Source organism: Triplophysa dalaica, chromosome 4 (genome assembly GCF_015846415.1).
Source record: "Triplophysa dalaica isolate WHDGS20190420 chromosome 4, ASM1584641v1, whole genome shotgun sequence".
In the NCBI taxonomy this organism is placed as follows: Eukaryota; Metazoa; Chordata; class Actinopteri; order Cypriniformes; family Nemacheilidae; genus Triplophysa; species Triplophysa dalaica.
In genome coordinates this window covers 1,671,776-1,688,412 of record NC_079545.1, presented here as the reverse complement: position 1 = coordinate 1,688,412, position 16,637 = coordinate 1,671,776, and the positions used below count along the sequence as shown (strand labels likewise).

Here is a 16,637-nt window from a genome sequence, read left to right as displayed (position 1 = left end):
GGACAAGATCCCGGATACAGGCGGCCGAAATGAGCTTTCTCCGCAGGGTGGCCGGGCGATCCCTTAGAGATAGGGTGAGAAGCTCGGTCACTCGGGAGGGGCTCAGAGTAGATCCGCTGCTCCTCTACATCGAGAGGGGCCAGCTGAGGTGGCTCGGGCATCTTGTCCGGATGCCCCCTGGACGCCTTCCCGGGAAGGTGTTCCGGGCATGTCCCACCGGGAGGAGAAGTCTGGGCATCCCTGCTTAGACTGCTGCCCCCGCGACCCGGCCCCGGATAAGCGGAAGAAGATGGATGGATGGATGGACGTTTCTACATCAACTGCATGATTCGAGAGCGGACTTTTATATGTATTTTACAGTTATTTCCGTTTGGGACTTTTACTATTGCGCCGTCAGACATGTGCACAGTAAAACCTGTAAATGCGTTTACCTGCAGCGTGAAATCAGAAAAATGGGTAATGTGATCTAAGGGCTGTTTATCAAATGTGTTTGATAAACAGCCTTTGAGTTTTGTTTTGTCATATCCAAAAACAGAATTTTTAAACACGAAAGGTAAAAAAAAGTAATAATGTAACTAAGACTGATTCTGGCATATATTACGTTTATTAAACTTAGAACAAACAAGAGCGTCTTTTACACTTTCAAAGTCAAGGCTTGTTCAATAAAAACTGAACAAGCAGCCTGAGAACAGCATCATTCCAGCCGACTACATCCCCATCTGTGACGCTCTCATACAAGCGCATGCTTTCAGTTCCCCAGCACAGGTTCTTTCTGACATTGCTGTCTTCAGATCTCTGTGTCAAAGCCAGAGTATTGAGCTGATAGCAGAAAAACGAGAAGTACTGTCCGTCTGTAATGACTGCCTGAGACACGAAAGGCCTGCTCACGTCTTCCTCACTCCAAAAACCTAAAAAAATAAGTATGTTTTAATAACCGATGGACACAAAATGTATTTTTTGTTTCATCTCAAAGGAACACGTTTACTTTTGAAATGAGTCAAAGTCATTGAAAGCTACCTTGATACATAGCCTGTGCCCCCGTCCACGCGAACAGGCTACCAATACCGTTAGCTCTCAGCGTCACCTCGACCTGGTCAGAAAGACCCCTCTTGCTCATTTTGTCCCTACGGAACCGATCGGGAACCATGTGAAACTGTGTGTGACCATAGCAGCAGGGATCTTCCAGTTTGCTACCTGTGATGAGAAAAACAATATTCACGCATATTCCAGCGCAACTTGATGGACGCATGTTTGAACCTGGCGGTTAACAACAGAGCAATAAAACTGACCACACGTTTCAGAGAATTTGTGAGCCAATCAGAATTTAGTCAAAACTTTTGGGATCAGACAAACCTATGAAGATGTTGTTGTCATACTGTCTCCTGAACAATGGGAGCAGCTCCGGAGCTGATTGAACGACAGGAACTTCAGTGGAGATGTCTGCCTCAAGAGGAACAAACTACAGGAAATGACATCACGGTCACTATTAGACACATGTGAATGCTCCTAATAACATAAGTAAAGGACACCGGTGGCGATAACAAACGGTATGGCGTCATACCTCAGGTAGTTGTTGAGGGATTCTTATCTGACTGTGAGGTTTGTCATCGATCTGAAACCTCATGGGCTCGACCCGTCCACTCCGGTGTCCCCTCGGAATAGTTCTTTCACCCCTTAACCAGTAAAAGTTGACCTGAGGGTCAAAATCTACAAACAAAAACATCACAACGAGGTCATCTTATACGTACATAAAAAACAGACCCTGAACAAACACCAAATGTACGTTTATACTCGGACCTACGCCGTAGCCTCTGCCCCGTGGCCTATGCGTCTACAGGCGATGACCACTAGGCGTCAGTGTGCACGCGCGTGTTGGTTGTGTAAACCAAGACAAGAGCCGAAGAAGAAGCAGCTCGTTTAAGAAGCATTAGCAGTGATAGCGGCAAGTAAACTGTCACTTTAGTTGCAGATTTGTGATGTTTAATACAGAAGCACAAATAATTTACTTTGATAATTCCTTCGGAAATGCGTTTGACTAAACATGACTCTTTCGCGGCATGTTTTTGACCCGATTCAAACAGAACAATCCCAGCGCTAGTGGTCCGCGTAGTTACATTATTTTAGAGGTGCGCGTCAGGCTGCGGCGTAGGGTGCGCGGCTCTGCGCACGAGCATTAACTGAACTAAGGTTTGAGAAACCTGTGCACTTCATACTTACCTAAACTGGACAGGCCAAGCACGGGGTTTTCTTTGGCCAAAACATTTTTAAGAGCACACACTATGTTCCTTAAACAGGGGGCAACCGAATGCTCTTGCTCTTTGTGCGCAAATGTTCTCCCTTTCTTCATGTACCAGTGCTCTTGTAAGATGGAGTTACACACTGAGGACCGCAGCTCAGAGAACACGGATTCATCGATATCGATGTTTTTTTCGGGCAGGCCGCTGACATAAGCGGTTTTGGTGTAGTGTTGATACCACCTGTCCGCATTCAGAGCAAACGTCTGCGGATAAATCACGTACTTCTCGCGCTGTATGCGGGTGAGCGCCCTGATCTTCTCCTGCGCCGTGCACGCGCGCAGCTGCTCGAAGAACTCCGACACGACACGTCGCTTCGCCGACTTGCTTTTCGCGGTCCGTGATGGCAGAATCGGTGGATATAAACTCTCTGCTGTCGAGGCTATAACCTGGACGTTTCTGCTGAAGGCGAGACGTGCTGGTTTGCGGCACAGAAAAGGATGCAAGGACAACCTGCAGCAGGACGCCATGTTTATCCCACGTGATCATGTGTGATGTGTGTGTGGTTCTGCATCGGTGTGTGAATTCTCTACTGCCATCACCTGGAGAGGATGAGAAATGGACGCTAAGAACCTGGTTTCTCGGCGTCCTGAAGGAAATTTTTGTTTACACATTTTTTTGAGATGACATATATATATATATATATATATATATTTATATAAAAGAGTTGCATAACTATGTCATGAAGACAACACGAAAAGGTAGGCAAAATAAATAAACAATACACGAAGAGGTGAACCAAAATAGGACGAATACACAATGCAAATGATAGTATACATACTTTCTTTTATTCTTTTCAGAAACAGTAGCTTATCATTGTTTTTTTACTTTTTTTATTGTTGAGAAATGAAACAAAATAAATATTAAATAATAATCATCTCTCTCTGTCTGTTTTTAGATGAGGTTTCTCAAAATATCAATAAAGTGTATCTTCCTACCAACAACTTCATCTTCCCAAAATAAAAGACAAAATCTTACACTTTCTTCAATACTATAAAAAAAGTTACAAATAAAGAAAAATGTTCTAGTTTTTGTTTACTATTATAATTTTAGTGCCTTACGTTATTTCAGTTAATTTCTTCGTGTATTTTAAGCCTTTCCAATCATTTCTAGGACCATATTTAATTTAATTTCAAGAAATAGAAATGCTTTCAAACTTTTAATTTTTGTAAATTGAAATAATCTTGCCTTGCTCTCCAATGATGGTGACAGCTGCCTTCTGCACATGGTTAGGCTCCTTTTCCCAATTTCACTGTAAACAAAATAGTGTATGAGTTAGTGTACGTCACTATCCTTATGAGGGTAGATACTATATTTACATTTTCATAAATGACAATAAAGTTATGAAGGACTGGAGAAGTGTTAAGTAAACGGGACATGTGCCCATTTAAAACCCTGCAGTGATTGTATTTTGACAAAATGTCCTCCAGGATATTCAGGGGTGTATCAGCAGAATGTTCCAGACCTTGAATTGAATTTATATTATTGTTTAATTTGACAACATACAATTTTTTATTACAGAATTGAAAGTGAAAAAAATGCAGACGGACAAGCTACCATTTCCTCCAGCCAATCAAGGGAGCTTTTCTCTCCATAGGGCTTCAGCCCCACCTACTAGCCATTGTGTTAATCCGGCCCTGTCTGTTAGACGTCTCTCTGGATTTATAATACAATTTGCGGGACTGCGTTTGTCCGACTGTGAGAAAGCACAACAAATATAGTTATGAGAAAAATGAGTAAAACACAACATATTTTCAGTTAAGCGTTAACCATCAACCTGGTTCTTCGCTAGCTAACGTTACACACATAATGCTAACACGCATAATGCTAACTGACTCATCTTCAAAAAAAGGAGCCACGACAATAAAACGTTCAAAACGCGATAAATGATGAAGAAGTTGGAAAAGGTCACCAGAAGTTACGAGGACAAGCCAATTCGTGAAGCGTTCCTCATTTTTGCACTTTAATTATAGTTTAATTCAATTCTTTATAATGAATTCGTTTAATTGAAAATGTAATCTGCTGCGCACATTTCTAAGGCTTCGGTAGTGCTCCGTTGATTTATTTCAGGATTTAAGGTCTGTGTGTTGACATGTGTTGATCCCACAACATAAAATTCTCAACTTTTAGGTTTTTATCTCTTTAAAAGAACATTCGGGTTCAATACATGAATAAGCAGAGAGTTGAAATTATTTTAGTAATAACTAACTTCATGTCATAAAAGCGGTTGATTTGTTTGGAACCCAGAATATTTATTTAAAGAGATTTAATTTACTTTGCACAGTCCTGTGGATTTGTATGATTTATTGTATATCGATTCGCATCTTGTACATAAGCAAATTCTCAGAGCTCATGTATACCTTAAAAAATGTATGTATGTAAAAAGTACACCTGACCAGTAAACTTGTCCATTCCCCTTTTTAAAAACTAAAATTAAACCAAATCAACATTTTATAATAATTCAGTAATTTAAAGAGTTCAACATAATGTGTAAATACTCTTGCGCCCCCTGGTGCCTAAACTGAAAGTTTTACATTTAGGTCTTGAACGCTCTCGATAAAGCATATATATTGTACAAAATGACTTTTACCCTATAGTGGCTCAAGGTATTTTTATTTTAAATGATTTCTTTTGAGAAATGAAATCAGGAGAACCTGTTTGAGTTGCTTAAACTGTTTGAAAACCTCAGGTAAGAAGAACTGCGTTAAGACTACCACGGTCGGCAGATGGCGCTACAACATTAGATTACTGACCGATTAAAGCAAAAATGTTTAAAGTGTAGATCTGCGCGTTTGGCTACACAACATTTTTCAAGCATGTGAAGAGCGTATTGTGTGCTCAAACACACCGCCTCCTTTCCCCTATCACCTAAACTAAATTATTCACGTCTGTCACGATAAGAATGAAATGTGAAAATGAACGAAAAGTGTTCAGATCTGATCACTTTCCAGCAAAGATGGGGAGGGAGGGATGACACTATTTACTAGGCTATAAATTAAACATATTTTTTTTGTTGTTGTATTGAATAAACTTATTGATCATTGCGGAATATAATTGAAAAATGTATATATCAAATGCGTATAGTTCAGTTTCACTTTATTACAAACGTGTGGCTGTTACAGCTTCGTAAAGTGATTATTATATCTTCTGCTTTTCCATCTCTCCAGGCCTATACTGCTCACATGTGATCAGAGATTATACTGGATGCCCTCATGTTTTGTGAAATAACTTATGCTTGTGTTGTTCAGGGTAGTGTCAATTTAAAATGACCCAGGCTCGTTTTATAACAATAAATAATTGATAATAAATTACACTGATGATCATGAATAATGTATGTGAAAATGAATGTCCCTTCAAATAGTACATATATTATTATTATGGTATAGGGGCTATTTCGGACACAGTCCTGTTGTCTCATTATCCCATGACCCTAATATACAGTGGGTATTATACAACAGAGTGCCACCCACTGGACAAATATACAACTACAACGAAAATGGCTTCAACCTTGAGGACAGAAACATTAAGGTTGTTATAGGGGGGTAAAGCTTGAAGTCTATTTTCTTTTCTTTTGAGATATTACAAGAATCGTCGCTTCAAACATCATCCTAAGAACTAGGTGGCGTAATGTTCACATTAATCTCGTTTGGCAACCGCCGAAGAAGAAGAGAAGCGGCATTAACTCGATTACTCACAACACTGGCAAGATGGTTCAACCTGGAGCTAAGAAAGTAAGTTACAAAAGTAAATACACAAATTTATTGCTGTTCCTGTTTTTACAATAATTATGATTAATAATTATTTTCTGTCATTGTTTTTTTAAATGTATGTTAGCTTGCTTGTGTTTGTAAGATACATAAAACCACTCTCAATTTTATATAACGTTAAATGAAAGCTATATGTTTACCTTCTTGGTGGGGACAAGTGATTTCAATTATTTTATTTACTTCTAGCTTCATGTAACCACTTGGAAGGAGGGAAGTTTGCCTGGACCTATAGCACTGGGTGAAAATAAATACAAATGCAGGTTCTGTAAGAGGACTGGAGGGTACCCTGCTCTGGTCGCACATGTACAGACCCACGAGAAAACTGCTGTTAAACATAAAGGTATGTGTAAAAGTTAAATAAAGTGTGAGATGTTGTTGTGTAAGACAAAATGCTTTCCTTTATTAGGAGAAAAATGTGATGTGTTTTTCTTACAGGAAATAAAATGTATAAATGTCACCTGAAGTGTAGAGAAAATGGACACTATCACTGCTGCTATTGTTGTCACATTTTATCTCGAAAAGACATACTTATTAACCATCTTCAGAAGTGTGCATCAGCTCCCGTCTACATTCCTTCTACACCATCTACAGTGTTCAGAGGATGTTCAGAAACCTGCGCTGTCAAACCAGCTGACTTTCCATCATCCCACAGCATCTCAGCGGCATCCCCCAAGTGTGATCCTATTCCTGTAACATCTTCTACAAGTGATCCTAAACTTTTAACCAAACCAGGTCTGCCTCCAGCTTCGACCCCTCCAGTTCAGAGCACCTCTGAATACGCCGGCATTTCCAGCACTCCTTCACCACCGAGCCCCTCCAGAACCCTGAAGACTGATGTTTTACATCCCACTGTTTTAGTATCCTCAGATATTCAAAACGTTGTGTCTGCCAAGCCAATTGAATCCTCCACTAGTAGCAAAATATTGAAGAAGCCCAAGCGAACAACATGCACCTTTTGCAACAAGGTTTTAAACAAGAAAAATCTTAAAATCCACATTCAAAGACGTCATTCATTGTCTACAGCAGAAAACAATATAAATCACCAGCTTACGGTAACGTGCAATGACTGTTAAAATTAAATTTTGGAACATGTTTTTTTATGTGTATTCCAATTAATATCAATCAAACTGCAGCTGGTTTGTTTTGATTTAAGCCATAACAAAAAATACAGCTAAATAGCACTATTACATAATAAAAACATAATTTTTGAGTTATCTCATTTCGTAACCAAACTCTTTATATGTACATGCGTGTGTAGAAATGCAGATGTGACGTATGGAAATATAGGAGAAATTCAAGCCAACATTGTAATTAGGCTTTTGTCATGACCAAAATGTATGTATGGAGTTATTTTTATATTAATGTATTTACGTGTTTCTCTAGTCATTTATTGATATTTCCTTAGTTTATATATATGTTTATTGATACATGAGTAAATTTGTGAGCTGTGGTAAACTTTAGGCGTTCCATTTACGACTTTTATTTTGAAAGTTAAGGACCGGATGTAAATAGAGTATCATTAGACGCGGAGTTTTTTGTAAGCGTCAGAAATACGGTGCAGAGTTTGTGAGTGTTTGAAAAATGGCGGCTCCGATAATTATACAGGCTCGACGGGTTTTTCCACTTGGATTTCATTTACGGCGTGCAGTATGTGTGAAGGTGTTTATTTGCATCTTATACATGCTCTGTCACAGTGTAAGTGCGCTCTGTTTGCGCATGCGCACAGGAACGGCAGGGGTTACTTAGTTTTTATATGAACGCTTGTTTTCAAGATAAACTTTGTTGCTGAGCTTATCTGTTTGCTTGCTTGTTTGTTGTAGAGCTTGTGCACATCAAAACGAGATGAGGTTTGCTTGGCAGAAGAGGCTACTAAGAAATATGGAAAAACTGAACCCACTATATTTTCAAAAATTATTGACAAAACTATTCCTGCAGACATCATTTATGAAGACGACAAGGTAAGTTTCTCACAAACATACATAATGAAAATATGATATTATACATTCTTTAGTCATAGCAGTCACGACTTTTATTCTAGAAAGGAATATACCCAGTTATCCTGTTCAAATGTCATACTGTAGCTCTGAAACGATCCCTTTTCTTCTCTTCAGTATTGAGAAGTGTGTGTATATATATATATATTTCTTTGTTTGTTCTAGTGTCTAGCATTCAGAGATAAAAGTCCTCAGGCTCCTGTGCACTTTCTGGTTATTCCAAGAATTCATATTCCAGGAATTAGTGAGGCACACGACGAGGATGCACCGGTTTGTCTCTGAATATTTATTTTATTCATGTATATACTTTTGTCTCCGTAATTACAAAAGCTGATACAGATGTAATTGAATATTGTCCCTGCAGCTCCTCGGTCATCTCTTGATTGTGGCCAAAAACATTGCAAAGAAAGAAGGACTAGGTGAAGGATACAGAGTCGGTGAGTTCATTCTATCAGCAGTATATTTGCTAAAGGACATCACAACAACATGGTATTAATTCATGTGTACTGTTATTTTAATTTACAGTGATTAATGATGGCAAAAATGGGGCACAGTCTGTGTACCACCTTCACATCCATGTCCTGGGAGGACGGCAAATGAGATGGCCACCAGGATAGATGACCCTTCTGTCAATAAAAAAGTGGAATGAAACCGAATATCAAAATGGAAACAGAAGACTGTCAAGTTATGCTTAACAATAAACAATGAATAGATGCTGTTAAAATAATTGTTTTCTAAATTAAAAGTTATTTTACTGAAGTTTGAGGTCTTGAATTGATGTCAGTTTCCTTTTGGCTAACCTCTTTAGGGGCAGTCGTGGCCTAATGGTTAGAGGGTTGGACTCGTGACCAGAAGGTTGCCGGTTCGATCCTCAGGTCAGGCGGGTAACAATTGAGGTGTCCTTGAGTAAGGCACCTAACCCCTACTTGCTCCCCGGGCGCTGCAGCGATAGCTGCCCAATGCTCTGGGTGTATGTGTGTTCACCACTTGCTGTGCGTGTGTTCACTACTCTCTGGATGGGTTAAAAGCAGAGGTATATCTCGGATATGGGTCACCATAACTGACAAATTGGTCACTTTCACTTTTTTTTTTTTTCTTGTTAGGTGGGTTTGGTAAACCGGTTTCTTTACTATCGTCAGCAGGTATTTCAAGTGTCTTTTTTGAAGGTTTGTTTACTTTATAATAAAGGAAGATAATAATCCTCCTACTAGAATATTGAAACAAACAACACTGTGAATTTCATATTTTTCCAGCTATATCGACACATTGAGCACCTTTTTACCAATAAAAGTTGATCAGCCATGTTCACCCAGAATCATAAAATATGTGATGGGCATTTTGTTTCATGTAGAGAAATGTTATGGATTTATAATTGCTGAAGGATTGATAAAGGTACATGCTCTCAATGTCTTTATCAATGATGAATTTTTTATCTTATCACATTTGATGCTTTATATTCATAACCTCTTTCATCAAATCTACAGATGAGCGAAGATTCTGCATTTCAAATGCAACTAAATGCAAATGAAGGAGGAAAATATTCCAGAATGCAAATCTCAAGCCCGAAAGTATCTATATGAAATGCACAATTGTGTCTTCGTATCTTCTTTAATTCATGTTTCTCCAAACCTGTATGACTTTCTTCCTTCTGAAGAAACATAAAAGACGATATTTGAGCAGACCATGGTGATCAAACAACATTGGACCTCATTGACTTCCATTGTATGGAAACAAAACCACTGACATTTCTCAAAATACCTTCTATTGTGTTCCAATGAAGACCGTCACATAGAGGTTTAGAATAAACAATAACACAATTTTTACAATTATCACTTATGCATCTTAACTTTTTCATTTTATAAGTGACAGAAAGTCATCAATGTAGTAAAGAATCACAAGCTGAAATGACTTACATTTACATTACATTTAGTCATTAGGAATCAGAATCAGCAATGTTGTCATTTAGGCGACGCTTTTACACAAAGTGACTTGCAATTGAGGTAAAAAAAGAAGCAATTGGAACAACATAAGGTATCAAAAAAAGCAGAAAAACCTGCTATCATATAGCCTACCACAGTATACAAAGATTAGGTTTTTTTAAGGATAGTTAGAAACAAAATAGACTCGCAGGCAATTTTTTTATACTTAAGAATTTAAGTCATTTTCTTGAGCTGACAGAATGTGATTTGTGAATAATCTCATATCCCATCCTTTCAGCTCAACTCCTCGTTTTATCGGCTGCTCCACATGGTCACATGACTTGGTCATACGAATTCTATGGAACTTGTATGTTTACAGCTCCTCTTGGCACTGATGTGATATGTGTATAATCTGAGATCTGTATTGCATCTGCTCTGAAACAACTTTAAAACAGCAACTTACAGAACAAATTTTCTTTTAAATCCTTTAATTAACTGATGTGCATTTGTGTCAGACTCAGAGTTAAATGTTTCTTCTGTCCCAGAGTCATCTGGACACACATCGTGTTTTGTTATGATGATGAACTTCGTAATTTTGTAATTTCCAATAGTACGGTCAAACCACAAACTTGAAAGTTTATTTCGTAATTTATTTTACGTCTGAAATTTGGTTAATGATTAAAACGTATTTAAATGGAAAATAATTCTGTCATCATTCACTCACATTTGAGTTGATACAAATCTGTATAAATGTTTTTGTTCTGATGAACACAGAGAAAGATATTTGTAAGAATGCTCATAACCATACAGATTTCGCGCGCCATTGACTCCCATAGTAGGAAAAAAATGTCAAGAGTGCCCTAGAACTGTTTGCTGTCCTACATTCTTCAAAATGTCTTTTTCCTATGGTAGTGGGCAAAATCTGTCTGGTTACAAGCATTCTTTCTAATATCTTTCCCTGTGTTCATCAGAGTAATTCAATTTATACACATTTGGAACAACTCGAAGGTGTGTAAATGATGACATAATTTTAATTTTTGGGTGAAGTGTACCTTTAAATACATCAGCAAAGCATCAAAAGAAAGCAGATATATAAGCTTGCTATAATAAAACCTGTTGACAATAGCATTAGGTGCTCTAGACGACAAAATTGTGCAAACTGTGTAAAGAATACTAAACGCTTTGAAAATGTTCCTGGTGTAAATATGGCTTTGAATGTATTTGCTCATATGGTTGTACTAAATCCCTAAAGTCATACATCATTCCTAATGTAGGTGAAAGGTTTGTCTTGTCAGACAGACGCACGCTTGCTTTCATCATTGTTATCTGTTGGCACATTTTGCCTAATATTTTGCAAGAGCTGGGGGCATATAAAAGAAACCTCTGGTGATAAAGCGGGAAGCTTTGGTCAGTTTTGACCAAGTTTAAGACATCTTAGTTTTATACGCAATAATATTTGATTTTTTACACTTATTTATTTTATTAAATAATAATACAGAAAGGGTATTTCAGGAGCTTAGATTTGTGGTGTTCTTAACATTTGATTTTTGATTTGTTATTGTCTGAAGATTCTGGACAATGTCTGCCAATGGCTTTGTACAACTCCAAGGAAATGCCAGCCATTCATGATTCCACTGAAGGTTATAGACTTCATCAAGCATACATCATTTAGCTCTCGTTTCAATATATATTAATGGATTCTGTGAAGCTAGGGGGGTCGTTGCCCACAGGGGGCCCCCAGCTGACTTTTTAGGTGTCCTCAAGATGACTAATAATTTAAAATAAGACAGAATGAGCATTCAAATACATTTTTAAAATACTAAAAACCAAGATATTTTCACGTTTTCAATTTTTATGAATTAACATTTTTCCAGTTAATGGCAAGCTTTAGTATATTTTACTGGGTAAGAACTGAGAGTGGGAGGGGGAGCTTTGAATATTGTTGAATACAATGGGGGATCCTGGAGTAAAGAAAACTGAGAACCCCTGTATTAAGTGATCATTGTCTCATTTGATGTATTCTTGTTTATTTTTCAGCAGTTGAATTATCTATTATTATCTATTATCTATTATTCAATTATCGCAATTGAATTACCTGATTAAAAAAAATGAAAATTCTGTCATCATTTGCTCGGATTCAAGGTGTTCCAAGTCTGTTTACATTTCTTTGTTCTGATAAACACAGAGTAAGATATATAGAGTAAGTGCCCCAGACCTGTTTGCTGTCCTACATTCTCAAAATGTCTTCTTTGTGTTCAACAGAACACAGTATTTTTTCGATATTTATAAATTAACAATTATGTTTCATCATGCCTTGATGCCCGATGACTCCTGAGATAGGCACAGGCCCCCCTTGACCCGAGGTAGTTCGGATAAGCGGTAGAAAATGGAATGGAATGTTTCATCATCAATTTCGGGTTATAATGTATATCGTAAACAATTTAGTGATTTATAGTGCAGGATTCTGTATTTTTTGGTAAAGATACCGTTAACGTGAAAACTGTTTCTGTGAAGTATGTACTCGATATCGGCAAGCAGATTTCAAACTTTTATTACTTTTGTCTTAATGCTTGACAACATGTGATTTGAAATGTTATAATAGTGACTTTATATAGTTTACAATGAAAGCATTGGAAAGAACTCAAATGAGGCAATGAGGGCTGTCAACTTCAAAAAATAATTTCATCATGATTTCCTTTAAAAACAGTTTGGTTCCAGCAGAAAAGTCTGACTTAAGTTTTGATGAAATCATTAGATTATTTAATGAATCAATAAAATGATGTAAGCATGAAACACAACTCCCTGCATACCTCAGGGCATAATCTTTTCATAAAGGCCTACCTTTCCCACTCTGTACCTTTTTGTAAATATATATTCTTCTATATTTCAATTTCAATTTTCCAAATTATATTTAGATTCCTTGTTATTTCTTAACTGGACACATTTGATTATATGGTCAATCTTCATTTGTGTTGGTCCTTCTACTTTACAACAGTTAAAATAAACTTTAAATACCAATACATCAGAAAATGTTTGTATTCTGTTGGATGAACACAATTTGTGCACTAGAAATGCTTTTTTTAAATACACATTTAATTGAGTTTGAGACATTGCATTTGTAACAAAATATCATGGAAAGTAATGCAACAATAGAACATTTTTAACACATTAAAGTGTTTATATTGTGAATATGTACAGTTGTACTAAATTGTTTTAAAAATACATATTTTGTAATATAAAAAGGTGTTGTTCCCCAATTCATGTCTCTGGTGTTATAACAATGGATGTCGAGGGAAAATCTATTTGGACTATTTCCTGTGTGTAAAGGTCATTGCAGGTGCTGGTAGATCTGATGGGTGCATGGTGAATACATTCTTTCTTGCTCGAGTAACACAACTGACTCCTTTAAAAAAAAATTGGTTGTTTCACCAGTGTTTGATTATATATATATATATATATATATATATATATATATATATATATATAATTATTTAAAAATCTAAATGTTACTAAGCTTCAATTTAATGGGTCTAACATATTAAACTAATTTTAAAAGCATAACAATACATTTTATAAAAGGAAACCAGGAAATAATTTTTACAATGTCTGCCTCTCATTGGCCACACCAATTGAAGAATGACCCTATAAAACTGTTATTTTGTGCTCTTTACTTTCTCTTTACTGCTCTATTACTTGAATAGTTGACCAGACATACATTTCACTGTAGAATATGAATACAGAGTCTGAATTTTATTAAACAAACTAAATTATGTTTATTTGAAAATGTCAAAATGCAAAATGGTTTGTGTGAGGGTTGCTTTTGGTTTAGATGATAGAATGTAGTTTACAATCATCACGTCTATGAAAAGAGCCCATCGTGTATTAAAACAAACCTTGTATATTTCATACTGTTTGTATATCAATTATTTAGTACAGTGAGTGTCTGCTAAATAAATGTAAACATGTAAATGTAATGTAAAATTAGGCCATGTTTCACTCCATAATCATTATCATAAGCCAAAAGTGTCAGGTGGGTTTAAACCTCAATTATTGGAGTTATTTTTTTATGGGAAACATCTTCTGAAGGCCATTATTAGGTGAAAAAGAAGTAAATTATAACAAAACAAAAACATTAGTTCAGTATTAATTATTAACTTGTTTTTGTCAAATCATTATTATTCCCTGTACAGAAGAATTAATCTGCAAAACCAGATCAATATTTTCTATTTGAAAATAGACCATGTTCAAAATTCATGTTTATTTTGTTGTGCATTCCATTTAATATCAATCAGATTACAATTGGGTTGTTTTGATTAAGAATAATAACTAAAAATACCCTTAGGAGATGGATTTATCCCGTTTGAAATGCACACTGAGTGAGGGAGAGCCTGGTGTGATCGGCACAGTTTACGAAGGGACATATCACAAACTTCATCATAATTTTACCATTTTTCAAAATCGAAACAAAAACAACTTTTGCATTTATCTATTGGACAAGTCGCTTTTATCTGCGCTGTTAGGTGTCTGTAATATTCATTGGGTATGAGTGGTTGACACACACACACACACACACACACACACACACACACACACACACACTGAATCCAGCAGAAGGAGCTGATGAGCAAAAAAACATAAAGGACAATGCCACCATGTGCCTCCTCCCGTCCTTTATTACCTCATAAAGCATGCTGTCATGTCTCTTGTAAACTGCTCTCATAAATGAGACCTGACTGAAGAATATCTGCATACAATTTTAATTCTCGGTTGCATTTAAAAAAAAGTTTTTATCTCACTTTAAATTCAAGTAAAAAGACAAACATAAAAAAAAGATTCTGTTAAATGATAATAGTGGAACATTTGACGTGAAATCCATTCCAGCATTACAGACTGAAAGGATCTGTTTGAATCCTCTCTTTGTTCGGCTGGGTCACATGACCCTCTGCTGCCCTATAGGAAGAACAACCTTCACCACATGGGGACCGGACACAAAACCCTGTCTGTTCTTTTACTCCGAACGCTCTGAACAGTGCTCTTATTTTTAATGTCATTTTTGAAAGGATTTCTGTCTTAAAGACTTCAATAACAAGACCTCAGAGCCTGCTGGGAAAAACCTGACAATTATTATTAACAGCGTTTACAATCTGAGCAGAAGACACATCCACTTCTAAATGACATTCACTCATTCAGGCACTTTCCATTAGGTCAAAATAATGCCTTAAAGTCCCAGTGAAAGAAATCATTACAATGCCGATTTTTTTCATGAAATACTGCAGCAAATAGTTTATCAATGCGGGTTGTTCTCTTTTTAAAATGTGTGTGCCCTCATAACTTTAGTTAAAATCTGTAAATGCACTTCCATCCTGTAATGACTATCCATCTTAAACGACATATGTTAGGGCTTGGGCGGAGCATCCGTTAACCCCTCCCCTTCAACTGTCAGTGTACTATTAAAAATGCAACGCTGCTTTTGAACATCCAATCAAATCGCAGAGAAAGACGGAGGCCACACCCACAATTTTTTATCACTAGAAATTCCATTTCTCTCGGAAATGTGTCAAAATACAGAACTAAAAAAAACATCGCAACTTCAACTTCATGGGGACTTTATGACTTGATTAAATCATCGTGACCATCTGATCACAAATTTTTACATAAAAAAACAAAATGGATCACATAATTCCCTAAAAGCAGATATGTGTATCTGTCATACACTTTACTTATGCTTAATCTTTTTTGGGATGCTCTCTAAACTTGGCTGATCTCACAGACCGATCGCAATTTGATTGAAATATGATTTGGCGCCGCAGTCATGTTATCGCCAGTGTGGAATTACTATGATGTTTTCCCTGTAATTTTTGAAGAAATCTCACAAGGACAAGCAGTGTCCACGGCATTTAATACGACGAATCTGATCTAAGATTTTACGCTTAATAACTGTAAAATAATAACAAACGCAACACCTATGGTATTATTTTATCTGAAGAAAAAGGTAACGGTTGTTTAAAGCTTGAAACATCAGGATCTGTATCGGCCCATCGCGATGACAAGAAATCGTTACTCAGTATCGGCTGCAAAAATCCTCATCAGAGCATCCCTAGTTTTCTTATTCATACTATTAACTTGTGCAGTTAAGTTATACGATCATAGTGTGTATCTTATTGTGTTTATTGTAAATATATATACATATTTTATAAAAAATCAAGTTCCATGATGATATTTTGTAAATGACCTACCATTAGTATATCAAAACATTGCTTTTGTGAGTGAATGCAGCACAAACGCATACAAAAATGGTGTGAAACGGGCCTAGAAACATGACTCGCCGCTGCCCGCTCTTTGGGAATTACCCATTCAAGTTTGGTATCTATGTAAAGCTAAGAATGTCAGCTTTCGGGTTCATCAACTCTCAACAACAACATTACAGTGGTGAGCATTGAAACAAACCTGTTTCTTCTCAGCAATGGCCTGCAACAGCGCATCTGATGAGCAACGATTTTCTCAATATTTTGATTTTGTGCAACCTCAGATTCCCAAATAATTGTATCTCGGCAAATATTGTCTGATCGTAACAAACCATACATCAATGGAAAGCTTATTTATTCACCTTTCAGATGATGTATAAATCTTAATTTCGAAAATTGACCCTCACGACTGGTTTTG

General features: G+C 36.7%; 2 protein-coding genes across 2 annotated transcripts; one reads left to right on the top strand and one right to left on the bottom strand.

Moving 5' to 3' along the window:
* Positions 1-591: 591 nt before the first annotated feature.
* On the bottom strand, positions 592-3,533 carry mrps30 (mitochondrial ribosomal protein S30). The gene is made up of 6 exons (XM_056746419.1): positions 3,483-3,533; positions 2,218-2,836; positions 1,562-1,707; positions 1,354-1,459; positions 1,018-1,194; positions 592-908 (listed from the first exon to the last, which is right to left on the bottom strand). The coding sequence occupies exons 2-6, from the start codon at positions 2,762-2,764 to the stop codon at positions 649-651; spliced, it is 1,236 nt and encodes a 411-aa protein (XP_056602397.1). The 5' UTR covers positions 2,765-2,836; positions 3,483-3,533; the 3' UTR covers positions 592-648.
* Positions 3,534-5,800: 2,267 nt separating this feature from the next.
* LOC130419421 (uncharacterized) lies at positions 5,801-8,814 on the top strand. Its single transcript, XM_056746157.1, has 7 exons — positions 5,801-6,025; positions 6,248-6,401; positions 6,497-7,113; positions 7,882-8,019; positions 8,221-8,325; positions 8,420-8,492; positions 8,581-8,814. Exons 1-7 carry the CDS (start codon positions 6,002-6,004, stop codon positions 8,670-8,672), a joined length of 1,203 nt encoding a protein of 400 aa, XP_056602135.1. The 5' UTR covers positions 5,801-6,001; the 3' UTR covers positions 8,673-8,814.
* The last annotated feature ends 7,823 nt before the right edge of the window (positions 8,815-16,637 follow it).

What these genes read in the sequence shown, in the direction of transcription:
- mrps30 (XM_056746419.1), bottom strand. Translation starts at nt 2,764, where the DNA reads ATGGCGTCCTGCTGCAGGTTGTCCTTGCATCCTTTTCTGTGCCGCAAA. An exon ending in GCTTGGCCTGTCCAGTTTAG is followed by an intron (nt 1,708 to 2,217) that starts GTAAGTATGAAG and finishes TTTTGTTTGTAG; the next exon opens with ATTTTGACCCTCAGGTCAAC. An exon ending in TGACAACAACATCTTCATAG is followed by an intron (nt 1,195 to 1,353) that starts GTTTGTCTGATC and finishes TTCTCATCACAG; the next exon opens with GTAGCAAACTGGAAGATCCC.
- LOC130419421 (XM_056746157.1), top strand. Translation starts at nt 6,002, where the DNA reads ATGGTTCAACCTGGAGCTAAGAAA. An exon ending in TTCAACCTGGAGCTAAGAAA is followed by an intron (nt 6,026 to 6,247) that starts GTAAGTTACAAA and finishes ATTTACTTCTAG; the next exon opens with CTTCATGTAACCACTTGGAA. An exon ending in TCATTTATGAAGACGACAAG is followed by an intron (nt 8,020 to 8,220) that starts GTAAGTTTCTCA and finishes TGTTTGTTCTAG; the next exon opens with TGTCTAGCATTCAGAGATAA.